This window comes from Schistocerca cancellata, chromosome 4 (assembly GCF_023864275.1).
Source record: "Schistocerca cancellata isolate TAMUIC-IGC-003103 chromosome 4, iqSchCanc2.1, whole genome shotgun sequence".
NCBI classification, from domain to species: domain Eukaryota; kingdom Metazoa; phylum Arthropoda; class Insecta; order Orthoptera; family Acrididae; genus Schistocerca; species Schistocerca cancellata.
The window spans coordinates 764,962,534-764,987,416 of record NC_064629.1 but is presented as its reverse complement, the minus strand read 5'-3'; the positions used below and the strand labels follow the sequence as shown (position 1 = coordinate 764,987,416).

General features: G+C 40.5%; 1 protein-coding gene across 5 annotated transcripts in view; it reads left to right on the top strand.

Moving 5' to 3' along the window:
- Positions 1-24,883, top strand: part of LOC126184545 (uncharacterized) — a 414,668-nt gene that overhangs the window by 277,091 nt on the left and 112,694 nt on the right. For all 5 annotated transcript variants that reach the window (XM_049926963.1, XM_049926962.1, XM_049926961.1 and 2 more), the window contains one exon: positions 12,690-12,764. In XM_049926963.1, the coding sequence (XP_049782920.1) occupies positions 12,690-12,764 (75 nt within the window). The remainder of the gene's footprint in view (positions 1-12,689; positions 12,765-24,883) is intronic.

Genomic DNA, 24,883 nt, shown 5'->3' with positions numbered 1-24,883 from the left:
TCAATAATTGGATCTCTTGTATTGGTTTCCTGGCCTCTATGAGCACCAATCCAGGTCAGAAATTTGAATTGGCTTTGTTCAATGAACTATGTAATATCTGTTCCATTTGTCGGTACTGTACCTCCACATGCCACCAAAAAAGCAATGGTCTCTTCAAACGCTGACATTGTACTTTGAAAGCTGCCCTCATGTGCCATGGGGGTCAGTGGACCGAGGCTCTTCCCTGGGTACTGATGGACATTTACTTCACACACCAGGATGACACTGATGCCTCCCTGGTGGAGGTCATATCTACATCTGCATTCTGCATATACATGCATACATACACTGTAAGCCACCGTGTGGTGCATAATGGAGGTTACCCTGTACCACTACTAAGAATTTCCTTTCCTGTTACATTTGCAAATAGAGTGAGGGGAAAAATTATTGTCTATATGCGTCTGCACGAGCCCTAATTTCTCTTATCTTCATGGTCCTTACACAAAATTTATATTGTCGGCAGTAGAATCATTCTGCAGTGAGCTTCCCAGTGCCAGTTCTCTAAATTTTCTCAATAGTATTCCACAAAAAGAATGTTGCCTTCCCTACAGGGATTCATATTGGAGTTCGCAAAGCATATGTGTACTCTTGCATATTGTTCAGATCTACTGGTAACAAATATAGCTGCCCACCTCTGAATTTCTTCGATGTCTTCCTTCAATCCAATCTGGTACCGATACCAAATACTCAAGTGGTACTCAACAGTATGTCGCAGTAGTTTCCTACACATGGTCTTCCTTACAGATGAACCACAGTTTCCTAAATATCTTCCAGTAAACTGAAGGCAACCATTTGCCCTCCATACAACAATCCTTACACACCCATTCCATTTCATATCACTTGGCAACATTATGCCCAGATATTTAGTCGATGTGACTGTGTCCAGCAACACACTGCTAATGCTGTATTTGAACATTGCATGTGTGTTTTTCCAACTCGTCTCCATCAACTTACATTTTTCTACATTTAGACCTACATGGACTTCATCACACCAAGAATGCTACTCACTGTGTCTGCCAAATACCCTTGTCTCTCATGAATACTTGCCATTGAGGACAGGTACTGGGTTCTGTTACTTATGAAGTCATAGAGCCACTTACATATTTGGGAACCTATTCCATATGCTTGCCCCTTCAATACCAGTCTGCAGTGGGACACTGTATCAAATGCTTGTTAGAAATCTAAGAATATGGAGCCTCCCTGTTGCCTTTCACCCATAGTTCCAGGATATCGTTTGAGAAAAGGGCATGCCAAGTTTTGGATGAGAGGTTCTTTCTAAAACCGTGCTGATTAGTGGACAGAAGGTTTTTTGTCTTGAGGATATTTATTATATTCAAACTGAGAAACAGTTCAAGAATTCTGCAGAAAACCACTGTTAAAGATATTAGTCAGTAATTTTGTGGGTCTGTTCTTTTTCTTTCCTTATATACAGGAGTCACCTGTGCTTTTTTCTAGTCACTTGGGACTTTTCACTGGGTGAGAAAGTAATGATAAATGAAAGCTCATTTAGGGGCCAATGCTGTAGAGTATTCTTTGTAACAAGTTGGCATTTCATCTGGATCTGGTGACTTCTTTGCTTTCAGTTCTTTCAGTTGTTTCTCTATGCCAGGGATGCTTATTACTAAGCTCTCCATATGGGAGTCTGTGTGATGGTCAAATGATATTATGTTTGTATGATTCTTTTGCATGAATGGTTTTTTAAATACTAAAATTTAAAACTTCAGTTTTCCTTTTGCTGCCTTCTGCTGCCACAAGACATTGATCAAGAAGTGACAGGATAGAAGCCTTAGACCCACTTAGTGATTTTATGTAGGGCCAGAATTTTCTCTGGTTCTCAACAAGATCTTTTGCTGAGGTATGACAGTGGTGGTTGTTGTACGCTTCACACATTGATGTTTTTACAGCCACATAAATTTCTAATAACTTTTGCCTAGTATCATTTACATATTCTCATTTGACCTGAGACTGCAACAGCCTTTGCTTCCTCAGCATTTTCCAGCTTTTGTTGTTAAGCCATGGTAGATCTTTTCTTGGCACATGTTCCTCCAGAGCATGATTTACAATCCATTTAAATTTTGCTCACAATTCTTCTCCAGCCATCTTACTGAAATCAAATAATGTCAACTTCATTGTCGAAGTAGGATGCTAAAAACTGCTGATCCACTCTTTCTAGCAAAAATACTGTCCTAGCTTTCTTGGTTTAATCTGTCTTTTTGATTTATGTTCTGTGAACCACTAAATCTCTTAGAGCTTTCTACTTCAGATTTCAGTCAGTTTTCAGACCTGTGAATAGTTTGAGCATGAGAAATTTTCTGGAGGGCAGTAAATGCGAGAACTTTGTTACGAATACTTTGATAATTTACTGACAAAATTTTGACACTATTCATCAGAGTACCTCGATCAACAACCTAGACTAAGAAATCTTCATGTGCATTCCACAAGTTCTCTACTATTCGAGTAGCTGCTTCCTTTGTGTAGTGCACTCTTGACCTATCAACGAGAGCCTTTACGATTCTACAATTCGTATATAATGAAGCACTCATTCTGCTGGCAGATGTTGCACTCCTGCTACAGTTCATATTGGCTATGGCTCTGCCTGCTGTCGTCAAATTTTTGAAACAGCATATAACCCCTCCCAGAGAACATTCATCCATGAGGCATTTGCCGACTGCGATTTCTTCATGCTTCATGATGATACTGTATGGCCAGCACTCCAGTGTGCTCTAAGGAGCACTGTGTCATTCCTAATTGTCACCATTGTCTTATCCCAGAGTTATATTCTACAGACCCTTAATTTATACATTTGAGGAAGCTGATGTTACCCAAATATTCATAAAACTTTTTTGACACTTTTGATGTTGTAGACTAGTAAAGTAGACACCTTCTGATACAACAATCAAATGAGAGGAAACCAAAGGATGCCTTCAAGGTTTTTTATGTGGATGTAGTTATGGAATAGCTTTGGAGATCACTGAAGTGTGTACATTGGTCACTGGCATCATTGCTAATAAAGTCAGGAACTACGTAGTAGGCACTGGGAAGTCTAGTCTTTAAATGGAGAAAAAAATTAACACTGTCCTGTCCATGGCTAAACACTGGTGTCAATGCAACAAATTAAGGGTTGTAGCAAATCAGACTGTTTCATTGTTGATGAAAGGAAAATTGTGAGGCAATAGGAGTTCTTTTAGTGGAATAGACTGTCCTGATTAATAGGCAAGTCAGTAGCTCTCAAAGTCAATAAAAATGTAATTGGTATATGCAGGAATGCGGAATGTTTAAAAACTGGTCTTCTAACACATTAGTACCACATGCAGCTATAGGAAATAAGCAAGGAGGAAACTGAATAAATTAGTACATCAATGAAGAATAAAGTGTCATATGGTTATGGTGAAATATTCGGTAGTTGTATGGTGATCAGTGCACCATACATCAATTCTGTACTCTGCCACCTGCACAATGTGTTGAAATTGGTTTCCTAACAGACTGAATTACTCATTTGTAAAACCAGTTTATAAAAGGAATAAGGAAGTAATGAAGTCAATTACATACCAATATCCTTGCTACAGGTGTTTTCAAAAGTTTTGTTTTGAGAAAACAATGTGTGAGTGAGCACAATAAAACCCCTGTTAACTGAACTAAAGGGGTGAAAGCCATTTTTGACAACAATCGTTTTGGTTAGATGATGAAAATCTAATAAGTACTACAATATTTTGTATTGCAATTACAGTATGCAGTTTTGAAAAGCTTTGAAGGTCAAACATGTTCAAATATCTCTTTGTAGGCTACACTTATCTTGTTTATTAAAGATAAAATAACATTTATAGGATTACAGTACATTAACATACAGTATACTGTACACAATATTTTGTAGCAAAATGCGGGAATACATATGCACTGGAAAGAAACAATCACTCAAATTCACTATAGTGGGCCGTGTAGCTTTGTTGGGACAGCTGAGTCAGTTGGTGGGGATGTTACTCAAGGTCAAGCATTCACCTCTCCCAACTAACTGCAGCAAGTGCACTTTCACCTTGAATTATTTCCATGAGTACGGTCTTTTTTTCCCCTCAGGTAACTAGGGTTTCAGTTGAGCTAAGTTTGGTTAACTGGGGTTTTATTGTCCAGACAATATGTTGGCATATGTGTAACTTGGCTTTGAGAAAGAGTATCAACAGAATATGCAAATATTTTCTGTATGTAAGACACTTGCAGTGCTAAATGTTAAGTTTAGAATAGCAGGTGCCATCTTTTGAGTAAACAAAATAATTTATTTTTGTGGACCATGCTATACTTAACGTAAGTTGGAACATTACGGAATTATGAGGAAAGTTGAATAATGATTCATTTCATACCAAGGGGGGAAAAAGTGATCCAGTGTCAACAAACAGAGAATAGATCAGAATCTTATAATGTGCTGTAAAGTGTATGGTGCCACAGGGTTCTGTTCTGGGATCATTGCTTTTCATGGTAAATGATATGTCAGTCATCTGTCTGTAAACATGAAAATTGATTTAGATATGTGTATGTTTGCAGGCGAGACAAGCAATGTTGCGAAACAAGTGGAAAACAGTGTTAATCATATAGCAAATGAGGTAGTGAACAACATTCAATAATGTTACAGAAAACAGATGTGCACTTAACTGTTGCAAGGCAGACTACTTACAGTTTCTGACATGGAAGACTTGAAGTAGTGAAATTTAATGTCATATTGTGGTAAAATAATAAGGAAGTGGAATGCTCAAATTCTGAGGACTGGCAAAATCTGAATGTTACAATCTTCATTATAAGAATAATGTCCTCTGGCTAAGACACTGAAAGACAAAAGCTTGTTTACTTTGCATACTTTCAAAGTTATATCCCACAGTATAATATTATGGGTCTGTGCTCTGCATTCATATGGAATGTCCTTAGTGCTGGACATGAACACTCCAGGGAGGAAGGATACACAATGTATATCACCAACCTAGGAAGGAAACTCAGCAGATGAAAAGGGTGTGAAGAGACAGGCACTGCAACTGTTGTCAGTCATGTTTGGTGAATCTCACTTTATATGCTACATAGTAAGAAAACCTGAAGATCGGTGAGGGAAGCTCTCAGAATGAAGAGGCTATGATTTTCAAGTCAGAGTGGACTGTTTCTTCCCTGTATTTTTAAGCCTCTTGTGTCTTAAATTGGTTTTTATATTTCGCTCAGTTAAATTTCTTTCTGACTTAGGCCAATTTGTTGTAGGTCGTATGCACCTTTCTAAGCCAGTTTCCATTTCAATTTTCTAAAATGCTGTACAATTTTTCTAATCAGTTGGCTAGGACTCATTCTTTGAATGTTCCTGCACAATGTTACCATTCTCCTAATTTTGTCTGTAATATTTTCTATACAATTATATACTTTGAAGTTATTAATTCAAATGTTTCTTCCTAGTATCTTTCTCAAAATCTTTCTTTTCTGATTGCTTTTTTTTTAGTTGATAATAAAATTAGTATTTTTAGTGTGTTTATGCATTATGGCCGAATTACTGTCCTGTAAGGATGAATTTTTGCTTTTCTGAAGAATGAATTTTTTTATTGCAACCCTCTTTTGTGAAGTTAAATGTAAAGTTTGTCATAAGTAATTTTGCTTTGGTGATTTCTTTTTCTCCTCCATCTCCTAGAAACAAAAATGTGTTTGTTCTTCCGAGATTCCATTATTTGTGCTTAATTGTGACAGTGCTGTTTTGGTGTTTGTCATTACCTCTATCCATTTTACACCCAATTTATATTCCACTTCTGAAATTAGTTTCTGTCAATTTCTTCTTCCATTGTCTCATAACTTTTTCAGGAACATAGTTAAACAAGACTGAAGATAGTCCATCACCTTGTATAACTCCTTTCTGAATCTCAAATGAGTCTGAAATTTCTCCAATAAAATTTACTTTAGGTTTTGTATTTGTTAGTGTTTATTTGAAGAGCTCCTCTGTTTTCTTGTCTGTGCCACTTTTTCCATGGTTTGGAATAAAGTTCATAGACTCATAAGGATTTTTAAAATCTGCAAATGTACACCAGTCCAGCAAATGTACCAAAGTTCTTTCTTGCACTATCAACTTCAGATTGATGATTTGTTCCGTGCATGACCTACCTCTCCTAAACTCTGCCCATTATTATCCAAATTCTGCATCCAGCCATTTTTATATTTGTCCAAGAAGTGCTACAGAAAATATTTTGTTTGCCTTATTTTCTTCCTCTCTCTCTCTCTCTCTCTCTCTCTCTCTGCTTTTATAATCTACTGAAATTCTGAATGGAAGTAAATTTTTAAAAATTTGAAGTGAATTCAGTATGGTCCTTCCCTTTACAAATCAGCATGTTTGAAGCAACTAAGGTTTGCAGAAAGACACTAAACATCATAAAGTGCCACAGCCACAGGTCATGATGAGCAGACACAACACTTCTGTTCTAGTTCTACAAGTCTTATGTTGGGTCCCGTCTGCATAATTGTAGTTCTTCCCAGTCATCCTTAAGCTTCCAGTGGTGGCACCTAAAAAAGTTACACAGTGGGTCGAATTCATGACAATGGTCATCCACTGAGTTTATCTGTTGTATGTGATTATATAATGTATTTTTATTTCTATTAATATGTATTATTGCCATAATATGAGTTCCAAAAACAAAATATACATTAAAATGGTTTATTTTTAATTATGAATCTTAGTTTGTATAAAAATAAGTACAAACACAAAATGTGAAATACACAAACTTCGCAAACTTTTACAACATACTTTACAAATGTAATTTTAACCTTATATCAGTTCCATTTGAGAAAGTTAATAAACGAAAATAAAATCATTCAAAACAGTCGTTAAACATGTCGGAACAATGATCTGGGCATACCCAATCTAGACACTTTGAGCACAACCTTCTTGTAGTTTTATTTTTTGCTCGGCCACAGATCTGGCATCCTTGCACCTGCAGGCCAGTGTTCATTTTGACTGAATTTTGGTACTTCTGTCTCAAGTAAAAGATCACCTTTTTCTCCTAATTTCAACTGGCACCTGAGGATTTTTGACACATTGTTGTATTTGGTGTGAAATCAGCTCCCAGCAAAACGATTCTATAAAATCATCTCGTTTTACTGCTTTATAGCCATTATTCACTGATTATATGCACTGTGCGTGTATCCCAGACAAGTTCAGAAGATCGAAGAAAATAACAGCAGGCCATCTCCTTGTGTTCCTCGCCACTGAATAGTTTGTACAAAGCTGATCCACCACATCAACACCAACTTTTTGCTTATTGTAAAAAGTGACAATTTCATGTTTTCTTTTGTGTCCAGTAGATACATCAATTGAATCATCCTCGTGCATTGAAGATACCAGAATTATGGATTTGTTTTTTCTTTGGGTGTACAAAACAAGAGTCTTATTTTTTTAAACCAAAAACAGAAGTGTTCAATTGCTTCTTTTTATTTGGTAGGAACTTTTTTGGCAGCTCCCTTTTATTTTTTATTTATTTTTTTTCTTCCAAGTAATGGTTCCACCAGAGGAATACTGGAAAATGAATTATTACCAGTAATATTCCTATTAGAGCTATAAATTGGTTTTGCAAGGCAGAGGACATCTTTTCCAGCACTGTTGACTAAATAAGGCCCTCATTCCTGTTTTCCACAGTAAACTTCTAAATTCATTGTGTACATCATTCTACAATCTACTAGTGTGAATACCTTTATTCCATATTTGGCAGGTTTGCTTGGAATAAACTGCCAGAAGGAACACTTCCCCCTAAAAGGAAGCAGTTGTTCATCAACTGTGAGGTATTCGCCTGGTGTGAAGTAACACTGAAAATTCTTTATAAATTGTTCCATAAGGTCACAAATTGGCACTAGCTTGTCTGATTTTCTTCTGTCTGCTTTTGTGCTGTAGTCATCAAAGCAGAGGTACCACATCAGAAAATGAACCTATGCTCACTCATTGATAAATACACTACTGGCCATTAAAATTGCTACACAACGAAGATGATGTGCTACAGACGCAAAATTTAACCGACAGGAAGAGAAGGCGCTGTGATATGCAAATGATAAGCTTTTCAAAGCATTCACACAAGTTTGGCACTGGTGGCAACACCTACAACATGCTGACATGAGGAAAGTTTCCAACTGATTTCTCATACACAAACAGCAGTTGACCAGTGTTGCCTGGTGAAACGTTGTTGTGATGCCTCATGTAAGGAGGAGAAATGCATACCATCACATGTCTGACTTTGATAAAATCAGATTGTAGCCTATCGTGATTGCAGTTTATCGTATCACGACAACTGGGGGGTTGGTCAATTTCCAATGACTGTTAGCAGAATATGGAATCAGTAGGTTCAAGAGGGTAATATGGAACACCGTGCTGGATCCCAATGGCCTCGTATCACTATCAGTCAAGATGACAGGTATCTTGTCTGCATGGCTGTAACGGATCGTGCCGCCACGTCTCAATCCCAGCAGATGGGGACGTTTGCAAGACAACAACCATATGCACAAACAGTTCGATGATGTTTGCAGCAGCATGGACTATCAGCTCGGAGACCATGGCTGCAGTTACCTTTGACGTTGCATCACAGACAGGAGCGCCTGCAATGGTGTACTCAACGATGAACCTGGGTGCACGAATGGCAAAACGTCATTTTTTCGAATGAATCCAGGTTCTGTTTACAGCATCATGATGGTCGCATCCATGTTTGGCGACATCGTGGTGAACGCACATTGGAAGCGTGTATTCGTCATCACCATACTGGCGTATCACGTGGTGTGATGGTATGGATTGCCATTGGTTACACATCTTGGTCACCTCTTGTTCGCATTGACGGCACTTTGAACAGTTGATGTTACATTTCAGATGTGTTACGACCTGTGGGTCTACCCTTCATTCGATCCCTGTGAAACCCTACATTTCAGCAGGCTAATGCACGACCGCATATTTCAGGCCTTTCTGGATACAGAAAATGTTCGACTGCTACTCTGGTCAGCACATTCTCCAGATCTCTCACCAATTGAAAACGTCTGGTCAATGGTGGCCGAGCAACTGGCTCGTCACAATACGCCAATCACTACTCTTGATGAACTGTGGTATCGTGTTGAATCTGCATGGGCAGCTGTACCTGTACACACCATCCAAGCTCTGTGTGACTCAATGCCCAGGCATATCAAGGCCGTTATTATGGGCAGAGGTGGTTGTTCTGGGTACTGATTTCTCAGGATCTATCCACCCAAATTGCGTGAAAATGTAATCACATGAAAGTTCTAGTAAAATATATTTGTCAAATGAATATCTGTTTATCATCTGCATTTCTTCTTGGTGTAGCAATTTTAATGTGTAGTAAGTTTCTATTCCACATTCTTTGGAGTTATCCCATTTTTGAGTACTTGTTCTGCGACAAAGGCGAGAACCAATAAGGAAAATAATTCCAATCAGGGCATTAATTTCAATTTCATCTGTGAGACGAGCATTCCTGTCTCTGGAGAAATTATTCTTAATTTTCTGAATATACAGATTTGTATCTTTTGTAATGATACTGATTATTCCATCATCAACAAATAGTCGCAATGCATCTATTTTTGTTTTACCATCTTTAGCTCTGTCTTTTGGCCCCAATAAGTGGCTTATTATATTATGTGATTGAATTTTCACATTTTCATCTGAATCGCATTCCTCCAGCCACTTCATCCAAATGTTAGGGTCTGAACTGCTTTTTTCCATAATGGAAACTTTGTTTTACTGAAATAAAACAAGAAAATAACTAAAAAAGAGAGATAAATACAGTTAAAATATTTAATATGATGTAATGTGCGCTAAAAAGTGTTAAGTAAGTGAAATACTGAAGGAATACATAAGTCAAAAATACTTACGTGAAAGGTTGCGTGGATGATATATGTCATCTAGGCAAAATAAAGTACAACTGCTCTTAGCAAATGACAAATTTCAGCTGACACGTGTGGCTACAGTGTGTCTCAACCCCTCGCCTGCAGACACCTGGAGGCTGGTCCTCATTGTTGCCAAAACAAATTAATGGTTGCAAGTCGAAGAGGAGTGGATGACTGTTGTCATCCGTGCAACCACTTGAGGGTTAACAGTTAGGACAGGAAAGGTGGAAATGATTGTAGTTCTCTAAGTGGCTTGTGGATTATAGATGCAGAAATTTATAATGTATGTTAACATCAATGTTAAACTCCATGGCTAGAGGACTCTAGCCACTCCACATTACACCGTTGTTAATGTTTCACATGTTGCTTACCTTCAAAAGGAACAAAATCCATTGTGAATTATGGAGTCGTTTTGTGTCCAGACAAAGTAATATTTTGAGGCTTTCTGTATACACCCAATTATGATTATTAACCCTTCAAGTTAGTAGTTTGTGTGGGCAGGCTTAAGCTAGCCTAGTAACATAGTGGCAGTATTTCATTTGACTCCTAATAAAGAAATGCAATATTTAATTTAAATTGCACTTACACAGGAATCATTTGCACAACATTGATGAAATACTGAAACAATTAATAATATACTTTTATTACACTTAAAACATACATGATTGCTTAAAATGAGTTTCCAGTCTGGTATACTCTGCAGCTGTCTTCAGAACAGAGCCCTGCATAAACTCTCTTCTTGTGAGTTTCAAGCAGTTCGGTTACAAGAACCAGTCTGTAGTTTAGTTGTGCTTCTTCCTTCGAGTAATGGATGCATTTTACCATGAAATATTCTTTAGCCTTTTAAACACTTCGGTGTACCTCTTTGCACCATTTGACACTCAGATTTCTAAGGGAGCACAAACTTAGTATGAATTCCTTAAGGTCCAGATATAATAGTAGCCCAGACTATTTTTAAATATTTGCTCTATCATGTTTCAGCATGACATTAAGTATTTAATGAAAAGAAAGTATGTTTCAGGTGATCAGCTATAGGATGGTCTCCTTAAGTTGTGTGATGCTTCCGCCAAAGCTAATCTCGGCACACAATTATTACACTTCCATTTCCTCCATTGTCCACTACCAGCAGCTCTGTGCTTTTCACTTGTGATACCACCTTCCAGTCCATCGACCACACGACATCCGTGGCATTGGTGCTGTTAAAATGTACTTTCCTAATGCCCTACAGACTCTAAACTCTGATAAATCCAACTGATTATTTCTAACCAAAAGTGATATTGTGTGATGACAGTTAGATCTTCAAATAAATCTGTGGCACAGTCATATGTTATACTAACCTATTTGTAGGTCATATAGAGGGGCTCTTCCTAGCCATCCAAAATGCAACAACCCTCATGTGGCTGGATTTACTGAGGTCACTTTAGTTGTGGGCGTAGGACTAAGGCACTCCTCTCAACATTGCTCCACAACTCAGCACATTGTTAACAGTTTTTAATTTGAGCCACTTCTGTTCATGGAGTGCCCTCCTGCATGTTCACTTTGATTAGTACTTATGAATCCTCAGACCTGCATCAAAATATCAGCACTTCGATAGCTAATAACCTATCATCATATCCCTACCTTCAGCCATGCTGCCTGTGGATGCTGAACTGCTAACTGGTGAACATGCAGCATACAACCACATCTACATATTGCAGAGGGTCACCAAGAATTGGATCAGTTGAACTTTACCCCCTATTAGGACTTTGTCTTCTTTTTGTGAAGCCCTAAAAAGTCTACTTTTCGTCATGCTCTAAAAATGAGAAACATCTGTTGAACACACAGGCCTATGAGAAGTAGCCATCTCACTTACCAAATTTGCTGCAACAATGGCCTGAATCATTAACCAGGTGTTCCTGTTAACAAGTCACTATTGACAAACGATACCCAGTTGTAAACTTGATGACATTGTTACTGAGCATGCTACTTAACATGATGATGTTAAATTGAAAAGCTGTTTTTCAACTCATTCCATCTGGATACTCTCCTCCAGCAGCTCTTATTTAGTGCACTGGTGTTAATGTCCATCCCACCCTCAAATCTCATATATTCCACTAACTTCTGCTGCTCCTCCTTTCCTTGTTCTAATTCCATGTTCTCACTCCTTCCCTGAAACTAGCTTTCTCTTCCCATATACAACCTATTTCCATTACATTTTGTCTCAATGTTGCACATCTTACTTTCACTCTTGCCTCTTTTGGTCCCTTACTCACCTGTACTACTGCTCCTTTGCTTGCACTGTCCCTAGCATCCCTACCCCTCTTACTCTTACCCCGCTCATGGAGAAAATGAAGCAATAACGCGTATGTGTGCACACATGTGATATGTGTACACACTTCCTGTAGTTTCATATTTGCTTTGGTGGTTGCAAGTGTCTCTTTTTATTATGGTGGTAAAGTACCTTGAATATACAGGTATGTTGTGGAAATGTATTATTAGGAAATGCTTGATGCCGGCCGGAGTGGCCGTGCAGTTCTAGGCGCTACAGTCTGGAGCCGAGCGACCACTATGGTCGCAGGTTCGAATCCTGCCTCGGGCATGGATGTGTGTGATGTCCTTACTTAGGTTAGTTAGGTTTAATTAGTTCTAAGTTCTAGGCGACTGATGACCTCAGAAGTTAAGTCGCATAGTGCTCAGAGCCATTTGAACCATTTTTGAAATGCTTGATGTTCAGTGTGCAACATATTTTATTTGAAATATTTTGATAGTTTTTGGAATGGATATTAATTTTGTTTCAGTAAGTCCCTGGGAAGAAAGTGATGATAACTATGAACAGCCTGTTATGTCCCCATCTCAAGCAGAAGCTGATGATGGTGAGTGCACAAAATTTTAACAACTCTTTAGTAACATGAATAGATGAATTTTATGAGATATTCACAAACAGAAATTAGAAAGCTCTCTCTCTATTGACATACATTCATGTTGGGCAATCCTTTTTACTCCATAGATTAAATTCTTGTTTGGAAACATGTAGCTTATAATACCAAACCCCCACATACTAATTCCTGTCACTGAATTTAACATTTCTTTCTGTTCTGTGAACTTAGCCTTGAATGCTTAAGATGCAGCCATCGTAAAATGAGAATTAATTTAATTGACTTGTTCTATGTCAATACAGTACATCGTGGAAGTGGTCCATGAAATACTTCGTGACCAACCAACCAACCAACTTGGTGATATCAAGTCTTGAAAATTGTAATTTGTTATGTATTAGGCACATACCCACAGCTATTAAGTAAAAGTGTACACCATCAAGATGATGCATTAAGATTATTTTAGCTTGTCTTCTGTCCTGTGTGGCATAGGTACAAACTTTTCATCACTTGCTCTGGTGGGTTCACTGAACCATGGGGAAATGAACACATGTCCCTATATGTCCTTAATAGACTGAGTTCATGAAATGAACAAAACACTAACAGGTTCAGAACACAGTGAAGTTGGTGTAGCAATACAGCTGTGCCTACTCAGTAATCACTCAAGACCAGGAACAAACTAAATCAATTTGGCTCTTAACTGGTGCGATACAAACAATGACCAAGTACAGCAAGTAGTGAGCCACACTTCAAGTTTGGGTCACAGGCTCTGTGACAGTCACCACCAGGTGGCTTGATGTGACACGCATATCTCTGCAGTGGCTTGCTTTATTCTGGCAGCCTTCAGCGACTGCTCGCAGCCTTAGTACCTCTTGACATGTCCATGTCTGTGCTAGGTGGGAAATTCAAATCACTTTCAGATACAAAACCTCTCATTCATTTAAACAGCATGTAGGTCATGAAGTGGCCTGACCTATGCCAACTGTGTCAAGGACAGGTAGAGGGTGAAACCAGAATCACCACCAATAGCTCAAACAACATGTCCTCCATGGCCAGAGGGAAAGTGGTGTCAATTGCATGGACCGAGGCACTGAGGCCCAGTAAAGATCTTAGAGGCGCAAGTTGGGTCACGTGTGGTGGGGGTGACACCAACAGGCCATCCTCAATCAGCACCCCATTCCAAGAACATGCACGGTCCCATGATTGTTCAGAATGGGTGGCACCAGCAGTAGAGCAGGAGGTGTGCACAGTGTGGACAGATCAGGGATCCACTTGCATTGGCTCCCACTGCTTGATCCAGTAGTGGTGCCCCATCAGTGCCTGAGGAGGGTTTGGGAATGGTATGTCATGCGATTGGCAGAGTTGATTGTGGTGGCAGACCAGCTGCTTCTGGCTGACTGCCACCTCAAACATCTGTGCCCCCCCCCCCCCTCCCTCAGTTGACAACCATGACTCTCTAGGTCCACTGGCCACCTGGAATTTCAACTAAACATGCATGCCCATATGTGACAGTCAACATGGTTATTTGGCTGGTAGTGGGGGCACAGAGCCTGTTCTGCTGGATGCGGAAGGTCAGACAGGCTCATAATTGGTCCCTGTGCAAAATCTTGGCCAGGTTACACCCCTTGACAAGGGTGGACTGGTACATGCCCAGGAATCTGGGCAGTGCATCCATTGAGTTTGCCACCATCAAAATTTTTTCATCAGCAGCTTGAATGTACCAACCAACTGCTAGACTTCTGAATTGGACACCAGGTGCAACAGGGTCGTGGTCAGGTGCTCGATATAATTGCATATAAAAAAATCCTGAAGCCATAAACTGTGGTCCATTGGCAGAAACTAAAGTAGCTGGGGCTGCTTACATAGCAAAGATAGTAGGTAAGGCCCATACCTTGATCCTGGAGGATGTTGTAGATACCCATACTACCATATGGAGAATTGAAGGGGCATCAATGACCAACTGCCAACCATTCCCTGGAAGGGGCTGGCAAAATCTGTGGGTACTCTTAGCCATGGATGGCCAGGGTGGACTCACAGGTTAAAACGCTGTGCAGAGGCTGACTGGTTATGCATACAGATATAGCAGTTGCAGATTATCATTCACCAGCAACATCTATTCCCAGCCAGTACATATGAGACTGCACCAACGCTTTCATTCGGCACATTCCCCAATGTGCAGTGTGGACGAGTTGTAATATGCAGAGCCAGAGTGTGGGAGGGACTACCACCTGACACTCCATGTCATCCGCGACTAACAACATGACTCCTTCCATAACATTAAGTCTGTGCCTGAGGGAAAAGTAACGACACCACTCTGGGTCCACATCTTTAGGCAAATGTTCAGTCGGGCCCGCCACACCATGGACAACACCCGTCGAAGGAGCAAATCTCAACTTTCCTCTGCTGCCACGTTGCCTGCCACAAGCGGTGTGCCACTGATTCATGTCCAATGCAAAACACAGCATTTCATGTCTGTCAAAATTGGCATCAGAGCCACGCAGCAAATGAAACAGGACATTGGCCGTAGAGTGTTGCATGGTAGTTCTGTAACGGATGTCATAAGTGCAGTTACTAAGAAATGTTGGTTACATGTTTCATAGATAGCTTGAACGATTCTTTTGTTGAAATGATGTGGAATGAGTCAGTTAATGGGATATACAGGGTGTTACAAAAAGGTACGGCCAAACTTTCAGGAAACATTCCTCACACACAAAGAAAGAAAATATGTTATGTGGACATGTGTCCAGAAACACTTACTTTCCATGTTAGAGCTCATTTTATTACTTCTCTTCAAATCACATTAATCATGGAATGGAAACACACAGCAACAGAATGCACCAGTGTGACTTCAAACACTTTGTTACAGGAAATGTTTAAAATGTCCTCCATTAGCGAGGATACATGCATCCACCCTCTGTCGCATGGAATCCCTGATGCGCTGATGCAGCCCTGGAGAATGGCGTATTGTATCACAGCCGTCCACAATACGAGCACGAAGAGTCTCTACATTTGGTACCGGGGTTGCGTAGACAAGAGCTTTCAAATGCCCCCATAAATGAAAGTCAAGAGGGTTGAGGTCAGGAGAACGTGGAGGCCATGGAATTGGTCCACCTCTACCAATCCACCAGTCACCGAATCTGTTGTTGAGAAGCGTACGAACACTTCGACTGAAATGTGCAGGAGCTCCATCGTGCATGAACCACATGTTGTGTCGTACTTGTAAAGGCACATGTTCTAGGAGCACAGGTAGAGTATCCCGTATGAAATCATGATAACGTGCTCCATTGAGTGTAGGTGGAAGAACATGGGGCCCAATCAAGACATCACCAACAATGCCTGCCCAAACATTCACAGAAAATATGTGTTGATGACGTGACTGCACAATTGCGTGCAGATTCTCGTCAGCCCACACATGTTGATTGTGAAAATTTCCAATTTGGTCACGTTGGAATGAAGCCTCATCCGTAAAGAGCGCATTTGCACTGAAATGAGGATTGACACATTGTTGGATGAACCATTCGCAGAAGTGTACCCGTGGAGGCCAATCAGCTGCTGATAGTGCCTGCACACGCTGTACACGGTACAGAAACAACTGGTTCTCCCGTAGCACTCTCCCTACAGTGATGTGGTCAACGTTACCTTTTACAGCAGCAACTTCTCTGACGCTGACATTAGGGTTATCGTCAACTGCACGAAGAATTGCCTCGTCCATTGCTGGTGTCCTCGTCGTTCTAGGTCTTCCCCAGTCGCGAGTCATAGGCTGGAATGTTCCGTGCTCCCTAAGACGCCGATCAATTGCTTCGAATGTCTTCCTGTCGGGACATCTTCGTTCTGGAAATCTGACTCGATACAGACGTACCGCGCCACGGCTATTGCCCCGTGCTAATCCATACATCAAATGGGCATCTGCCAACTCCGCATATGTAAACATTGCACTGACTGCAAAACCACGTTCGTGATGAACACTAACCTGTTGATGTTACGTACTGACGTGCTTGATGCTATTACTGTAGAGCAATGAGTCGCATGTCAACACAAGCACCGAAGTCAACATTGCCTTCCTTCAATTGGGCCAACTGGCGGTGAATCGAGGAAGTACAGTACATACTGACGAAACTAAAATGAGCTCTAACATGGAAATTAATCGTTTCTGGACACATGTCCACATAACCTCTTTTCTTTATTTGTGTGTGAGGAATGTTTCCTGAAGGTTTGGCCGTACCTTTTTGTAACACCCTGTATATACATGATTAGTGTTACCATTAATGAATACATTATCATTTTATCCCTACTTGTGCAACTACACTTAAAAACCAGTTTGTTTATTTTATTTACTGGATACCAACTTTTAAGGAGAAATTTGTCAATGGAATAGAAATAGTTGTCCAGGAGAAATGACTTTAAATTTGATTTAAAACTTACTTTGCTACCTGTCAGATATTTTATATTATTGGGAAAATGATCAAAAATTTTTATTGCTGCACATTGAACTCCTCTCTGAGCCTCTGACAACTTTAACAGTGTTGCAGCTATTGTGCTGTTCTATCTGAAACTTGGTACCATAGAGGTAGACATGTAACTTCCACACAACATAAATGATGGCCAAAACCTCTTTTTCAATCTGCAAATACACTGAAGTGCAAAATAAACTGGTATAGGCATGTGTATTCAAATATAGAGATATGTAAACAGGCAGAATATGGCACTGCGATCGGCAACACCTATATAAGAAAACAAGTGTGTGGCACAGTTGTCAGATCAGTCGCTGCTGCTACAATGGCAGGTATCAAGATTTAAGTGAGCTTGAACATGGCGTTAAAGCCTTCACATGAGCGATGGGACACAGCACCTCAGAGGTAGCGATAAAGTGGGGATTTTATCATATGACCACTTTGAGAGTAACGGGAATGTCAGGAATCGGGTAAGACATAAAATATCCAATATCACTGTGGCTGGAAAAAGATACTGCAAGAACAGGACCAATGACTTCTGAAGAGAATCGTTCAACATAACAGAAGTGAAACCCTTCTGCAAATTGCTTCAGATTTCAATGCTTGGTCATCAACAAATGTCTGCATACAAACCATTCAACAAAACATCATCGATATGGGCTTTAGGAGCTGAAGGCACACTCGTGTACCCTTGATGAGTGCACAACACAAAGCTTTATGCCTTGCCTGGGCACATCAACACCAACATTGGACTTCGGTAACAGGAAACATGTTGCTTGGTCAGATGAGTCTTGTTTCAAATTGTACGAGGTGCATTCAAATTCTAAGGCCTCCGATTTTTTTTTTTCTAATTAACTAATCACCAGAAATCGATGAAACTGGCGTTACTTCTCGACGTAATCGCCCTGCAGTCATACACATTTTTCACAACGCTGACACCGTGATTTCATGGCAGCGGTGAAGGCTTCTTTTGGAGTCTGTTTTGACCACTGGAAAATCGCTGAGGCAATAGCAGCACGGCTGGTGAATGTGCGGCCACGGAGAGTGTCTTTCATTGTTGGAAAAAGCCAAAAGTCACTAGGAGCCAGGTCAGGTGAGTAGGGAGCATGAGGAATCACTTCAAAGTTGTTATCACGAAGAAACTGTTGCGTAACGTTAGCTCGATGTGCGGGTGCGTTGTCTTGGTGAAACAGCACACGCGCAGCCCTTCCCGGACGTTTTTGTTGCAGTGCAGGAAGGAATTTGTTCTTCAAAACATTTTTGTAGGATGCACCTGTTACCGTAGTGCCCTTTGGACGCAATGGGTAAGGATTACGCCCTCACTGTCCCAGAACATGGACACCATCATTTTTTCAGCACTGGCAGTTACCCGAAATTTTTTTGGTGGCGTTGAATCTGTGTGCTTCCATTGAGCTGACTGGCGCTTTGTTTCTGGATTGAAAAATGGCATCCACATCTCATCCATTGTCACAACCGATGAAAAGAAAGTCCCATTCATGCTGTTGTTGCGTGTCAACATTGCTTGGCAACATGCCACACGGGCAGCCATGTGGTCGTCCGTCAGCATTCGTGGCACCCACCTGGATGACACTTTTCGCATTTTCAGGTCGTCATGCAGGATTGTGTGCACAGAACCCACAGAAATGCCAACTCTGGAGGCGATCTGTTCAACAGTCATTTGGTGATCCCCCAAAACAATTCTCTCCACTTTCTCGATCATATCGTCAGACCGGCTTGTGCGAGCCCGAGGTTGTTTCGGTTTGTTATCACACGATGTTCTGCCTTCATTAAACTATCGCACCCATGAACGCACTTTCGACACATCCATAACTCCATCACCACGTGTCTCCTTCAACTGACGATGAATTTCAATTGGTTTCACACCACGCAAATTCAGAAAATGAATGATTGCACGCTGTTCAAGTAAGGAAAATGTTGCCATTTTAAGTATTTAAAACAGTTCTCATTCTCGCCGCTGGCGGTAAAATTCCATCTGCTGTACGGTGCTGCTATCTCTGGGACGTATTGACAATGAACGCGGCCTCATTTTAAAACAATGCGCATGTTTCTATCTCTTTCCAGTCCGGAGAAAAAAAATCGGAGGCCTTAGAATTTGAATGCACCTCGTACCTAGCAGATGGACTGTATGAGTATGGAGTCAACCTCATGAATCCATGGACCATGCATGTCATCAGAGGACTGTTCAGGCTGGTGGAGGCTCTGTAATGGTGTGGGGCATGTGCAGTTGAGTGACAGGTTTCACATATGTAAGCATCCTGTCTGATCACCTGCATCCATTATGTCCATTGTGCATTCCGAAAGACTTGGGCAATTACAGCAGGACAATACGACACTCCACATGTCCAGAATTGCTTCAGAGTGCCTCCAGGAACACTCTTCTAAGTTTAAACACTTCCGCCTCCCCAGACATGAAAATTATTGAACATATCTGGGATGCCTTGCAACGTGCTGTTCAGAAGAGATCTCCCCCCCCCCCCCCCCCCCCCCCCCTCACTCTCTTATGGATTTATGGACAGCTCTTCAAGATTCATGGTGTCAGTTCCCTCCAGCACTACTCCAGACGTTAGTCGAGTCCATGCCACATCATGTTGTGGTGCTTCTGCATGCTTACTGGGGCCCTACACGATATTAGACAGGTGTACCAGTTTCTTTGGCTCTTGAGTGTAATTTTACTGCAATGAATTCAATATATTAGATGCAAGTACGATAAGTTGTTCCATGCTGTTGGCAAATTTATGCCACAGGATGGCACCAACACCACAGTCAGATGCATCAGTGGCCAGTGTTAAACCTTTTGCCCAGCTGGAAAGTCACCAAACAAGGGCCCAACGTAAGACACTTCTTAAGTTGCACAAACACCTCTGGCCACATAAACAGAGCACGCTTATTATGTAACTGGTTAAGTGGGTGGGAAATATGAGCAGCATTTGGAATGAACTTGCCATAATCATTTACTTTTCCCAGAAAAGACTGCAATTCTTTAAGATTCTTAGGCTCCGATAAATTAATAATGCCAGTCACATGGTCGTGTGTGGGTGTAAGTCTGTCTTGACGTAATATGTAATCCAGATACTTGACTCTTGGCTGGAAGAAACTACACTTGGTGAGATGACAACATAGGACATTGACAGCAGCCACTCAAACAACAGTCATAAATTACACAAGTGCTGCTCCCATTAGGGATGTCCTGAATGAGGTGTTCTAGACACCTTTAAAAAAATCCAGGATCACTAGTGACCCTAAATGGCAATCTGAACATGATAAATTAATCACCAGAAACTGTTACGTGGGCTCATCAAGAGGTGACTGAAGATATGCGTCAGTGAGATCAACTTTTGAAAAATGGTGACCTCCAGCCAACTTAGCTAAGAGTTCCTCTTGCCTCAGGGTTGGGTAGAAATAAACATTAGTCTGGGCATTAATGGTAGACTTTAAACCAACACAGATCTAAAGTGACTTATTAGGCTTTTGTACAGTTTTGTTAGCTACTGACTAGATAAGACTGGGGAGATAACACCAAGATTCTGCAAACTGTCTTGTTATGCCTTAACTTGTTCACACATGGTAAACAATATTGGACAAGCTCTACAAAACTTAAGTGCTACTGCTGAATGCTTCAAAGAGGTGTGTGCCTGAAAATTCATAGCACTGCCTCAGTTTCAAACAACAGTCTGAAATTTTCACACATTGCATCCAGTCCTGCAGATGGAATCACATTAGAAATTAGGTTCCTCTGATCCCGAATTTGAAACCCAAATAGTGTGAAAGTGAAACCATAAATGTTAGTAGTCATCCAAGAATTAACAACAAGCAAGGTTATTTGCTGAGCTACATTTTTGTATGTAGCTTACATCACAATTTGATCTTGGAGCAGGATCGACTGGCCATTGTACATTGCCACTTTCCACCAGACCATGTGATGGTGGGGAGCCAATGTGTCAGTAAGAGTATCCATTAATGAGGGACATGGCTGCACTGGTGTCCAACCGAAAGTCTACCATCACCCTATCAACATCCAGTTCTGGCATGATACGCTGCATCCTGTCTGCTGTTGTACCTGGCAGTGGCAGGATAGCTCGCAGCATGCTAGCAGCTGAAGTAGATGCCCTCCAGCTGATGCATACACTTTCAAAGTGTCGTGGCTTGTGACAAGTGAAACAGATGACATCATGGTATGGGCAACGATGCCAGTGATGATAGGGGTCACACTCCAGGCATGGTTTGATGGCACAACTTGTGCTGTGGTTCTCGTATGATGGGGAGGAAAACTCTTTAGGAGCAATCACTTCCTTTAGGGCATGTTGATAGAGAACTAAGCACTTTTGTCTTTTTGTGCATCTACCAATGCAGAGGGTGAGGAAGGACTAACTACTGAATCCCATGGCACCAGATTACCAGAAGCACTAGAGCTCAGTGAACCAGATTGTGACCTTGACCGAGAGTTATCAGTTGATAGAAGAGCATGATTACATCTAATACTACTAACCATTTTGAAACCAGAAGAATTGTCAGAGCTTATGCTGAGGCAGTCACTTCACATGCCTTAGCTGTTTTTAACACAGCACTCATAGTAGGCTCCAATATTTCTAAAGACTTTGGACTAGCCTCATGATCCAGAGCCAGGTGAGTTGTAATGTCCTAAATTAGAGACTCTGCGTAAGATGTGCCAAACTTTCGACAGGTCAAACAACACTTGCAAGCTAATCCTTGTAAATCAGCAGCCCACACTGCATAGGACTTTTTACTTTGCTTACAGCGCTGATTGAACTTCAGCCTTGTTGCTGTTATGTACATTTGGTGACCGCAGCATTCAGTCAGCAAACTGTAAACTTCAGAAAACTTCAAACTACTGGGGTCCCTGGCAGTAGGCATAATTTATCCACCACTAGGCAACTGTAAAAATGCACAATGGCATTCAAGATCATCTGTTTGACTTGTCTGGTAGTGCAGTTTTAAACACTGTGAATAGACCTACCGATTCTTGCTTGTCTTATCGAACGAAGTGAATGATAGAGTGGGAGGGGGTTTGTGGAAACATCAGCTGTCATCTGTTATTGATTTTAGAGAAACTAAAAAACAATGTTTACTGTTCCTGCTGCTGCTCCAACTTGACAAACTCAGGATCCATGCTTCACTAAATAAAACAGCATGGTGAGGATGTTCCTCATCGCTGGTTTTCTGTCCTGTGTAGTGTAGGTACAAAGTGTTTGTCACATGCGCCAGTGGGTACACAGAACCACAGGGAAATGAACACACATTCCAACAAGTCCACAGTGGACTGTGTTCATGAAGTGAATTAGACGCTAACAAGTCCAGGACATAGTGAAGTTGGCATAGCAATACAACAGTTCCAAATCGGTAACCATTTGAGACTAGAAACAAACTAAGTCAACTTGACAGTGCAAGAGCCAAATGTGGATAGCTACAAAGTGCAGAAGTAGTAACCCACACTGTGAGCCTGAGCCACAGGCTCTGCGGCAGTCAGTCACCACCAGGTGGCACCTCATGATGTGTGTACCTTGACGGTGCCTCTGCTTAAGATAGCAGCCCGCAGCTGCTGCTCACAGCCTTAGTGTCTCTGGCATGTCCATGTCCATGTTATTCAAGGAATCTAAATCACTGCCAGATAAAAAGCTTGTACTGCATATAAAAGTTCCAATGGCAGAGAGAAAACAATCAGGAGGAAGGTGTAGAATGGGAAGCAGAAAGGTAAAACTTTTAATAATTTGCATTCTTCAGGCTGACAAGTCAAGGAATACACTACATTATTTTGAAGAGGTGGTATTGATTGTTTAGCAGGAAAGTGTACAGTTAAATTCTTTGAAATTTGTGTATGAGTCAGAATAAGTTGTTTTTAGATGATTAGACTAATAGAAGAAGACTTCAGGGTGAAATAAATGTGGAATGGAAATGGCATGTTGCATAGGAATAGTATTCTTAACTGCTGAGGAAAGGAAGCACTATTAGAGTTTAATATTCATCAAACATCGAAGGATGATACACTTAAGTTGTAGTAGAATTTGTAAGAATTTTGTTGACCTTTTTTAATGAATCATCCTGGCATTCCCCTAGTCATTCCCAGATACTACATAGTCAGAACAATATTTACTTACTGATCCATAAAAAAGACTCTGGTGGGAATACAAAGCTGATAGTTTCAGAAGCACCAAACATATTAAAAGCTGGCTCTGGGTCGAATGTCTAGCCAATTCAGTAAATGAGTAGATGACACTTTGACACAGTGTGTGCAGTTTATTGGCATAATTAATTGTATTTGACTTCTTCAAATAAGTCTTGGGAATTCACAAGAATGAAGAACTACCCTTCCAAACAAGGATAGGAAAGATGTTGGTTTTTCGGCATATAAGATGTCTCAAATGATTGTCTGGTCAGAACTTCACTTTGACAAGAATATACATGTATAATTAATGCAAATATCAATTTAAAATTTTGTAGACACTAATCAGTAGTGTCAGATAATGGTTGCAAATAATGAGAAAATTTACAAAGAAATGTAGGCCTCAAGTACAATCATTCTTTGTGGTTAAATTTACATTTTCCATTCATCTGCTTCCTGTTAGTGGATAGTAAATGCAAATATGTAGAAGAAGATAGTGAATCCCACTGTGGTTCTTGGAACAACTGAAGGTCAGGTTACAGTTACTCTTATATGGTATTTAACTAGGTACATTTTGCTGTTCCTTCCAGCTGTTCATCAAAAGCAAGTATGGAATCATTGATGTAATGGGAACAACATGCTTTTGAATTCCTACAGGTAATTCTGCAGTATGAGAGAGAGAGAGAGAGAGAGAGAGAGAGAGAGAGAGAAACAGTGGTGAACCGTTATCTTCGATGTGCTTGTGTGTCTTGCAGAAAACTTGAATTTTGGTCGTATTGACTCTGACAGCTGTTGAACAAACAAAACCAATGCCTGTTAAGGTAAGGCAGTTGCTTGTATGTGAAATAATCAGTGATTTTCTGTATCAGTGTTGCGTGGGGAAAAGTAGGATAGAGAATAACATTCTGTTTTGAGAAGTCTTAAGGAAGCTTTTGTTTATAGTCCTTCCTACAGAGTTAATTGTACCCAGAATATTTAATACATTTAACAAGCTCTTAAAGTCTAAGACAGAGCAAACATTTCAGTATTTAGAGGCTACCGAAAAGCTTTTGCTTCCTCAAATTGCAATGTTATAGACCTGCACTTGTAATGCAAAGGACCAATGTCATAACATTTTTAAATTTTATACCAGCACAAAGATAATCAAGTAGCAGGAAGCAGTTCATTGCTTGGCAATTACGACAGTTGATCAGTTTTTCTGTGAAACTAAGCGAGGTGCCGCAGTGGTTAAAACAGGTGAGTCACATTCGAAAGGCTGGTGATTCGTACACTACCTGGCCATCCAGATATAGGATTTCTGTGGTTTCCCTACATCACTTGAATCAAAATGCCAGGATGTTTCCTTTGAAAAGGACATGGCTGATTTTCTTCCCCACCCTTCACGTATCTGAACCTGTGCACCATCTATTTAAGTCACATTTCTCTGGAGAGTATGGGGTAATTCATGCTACAGAATAATTTAGAGATGATAGAACTACTCTTTGAAGTAATCTGTTCATTTTCATAGTTGGTCATTTTGTAAACGTCAT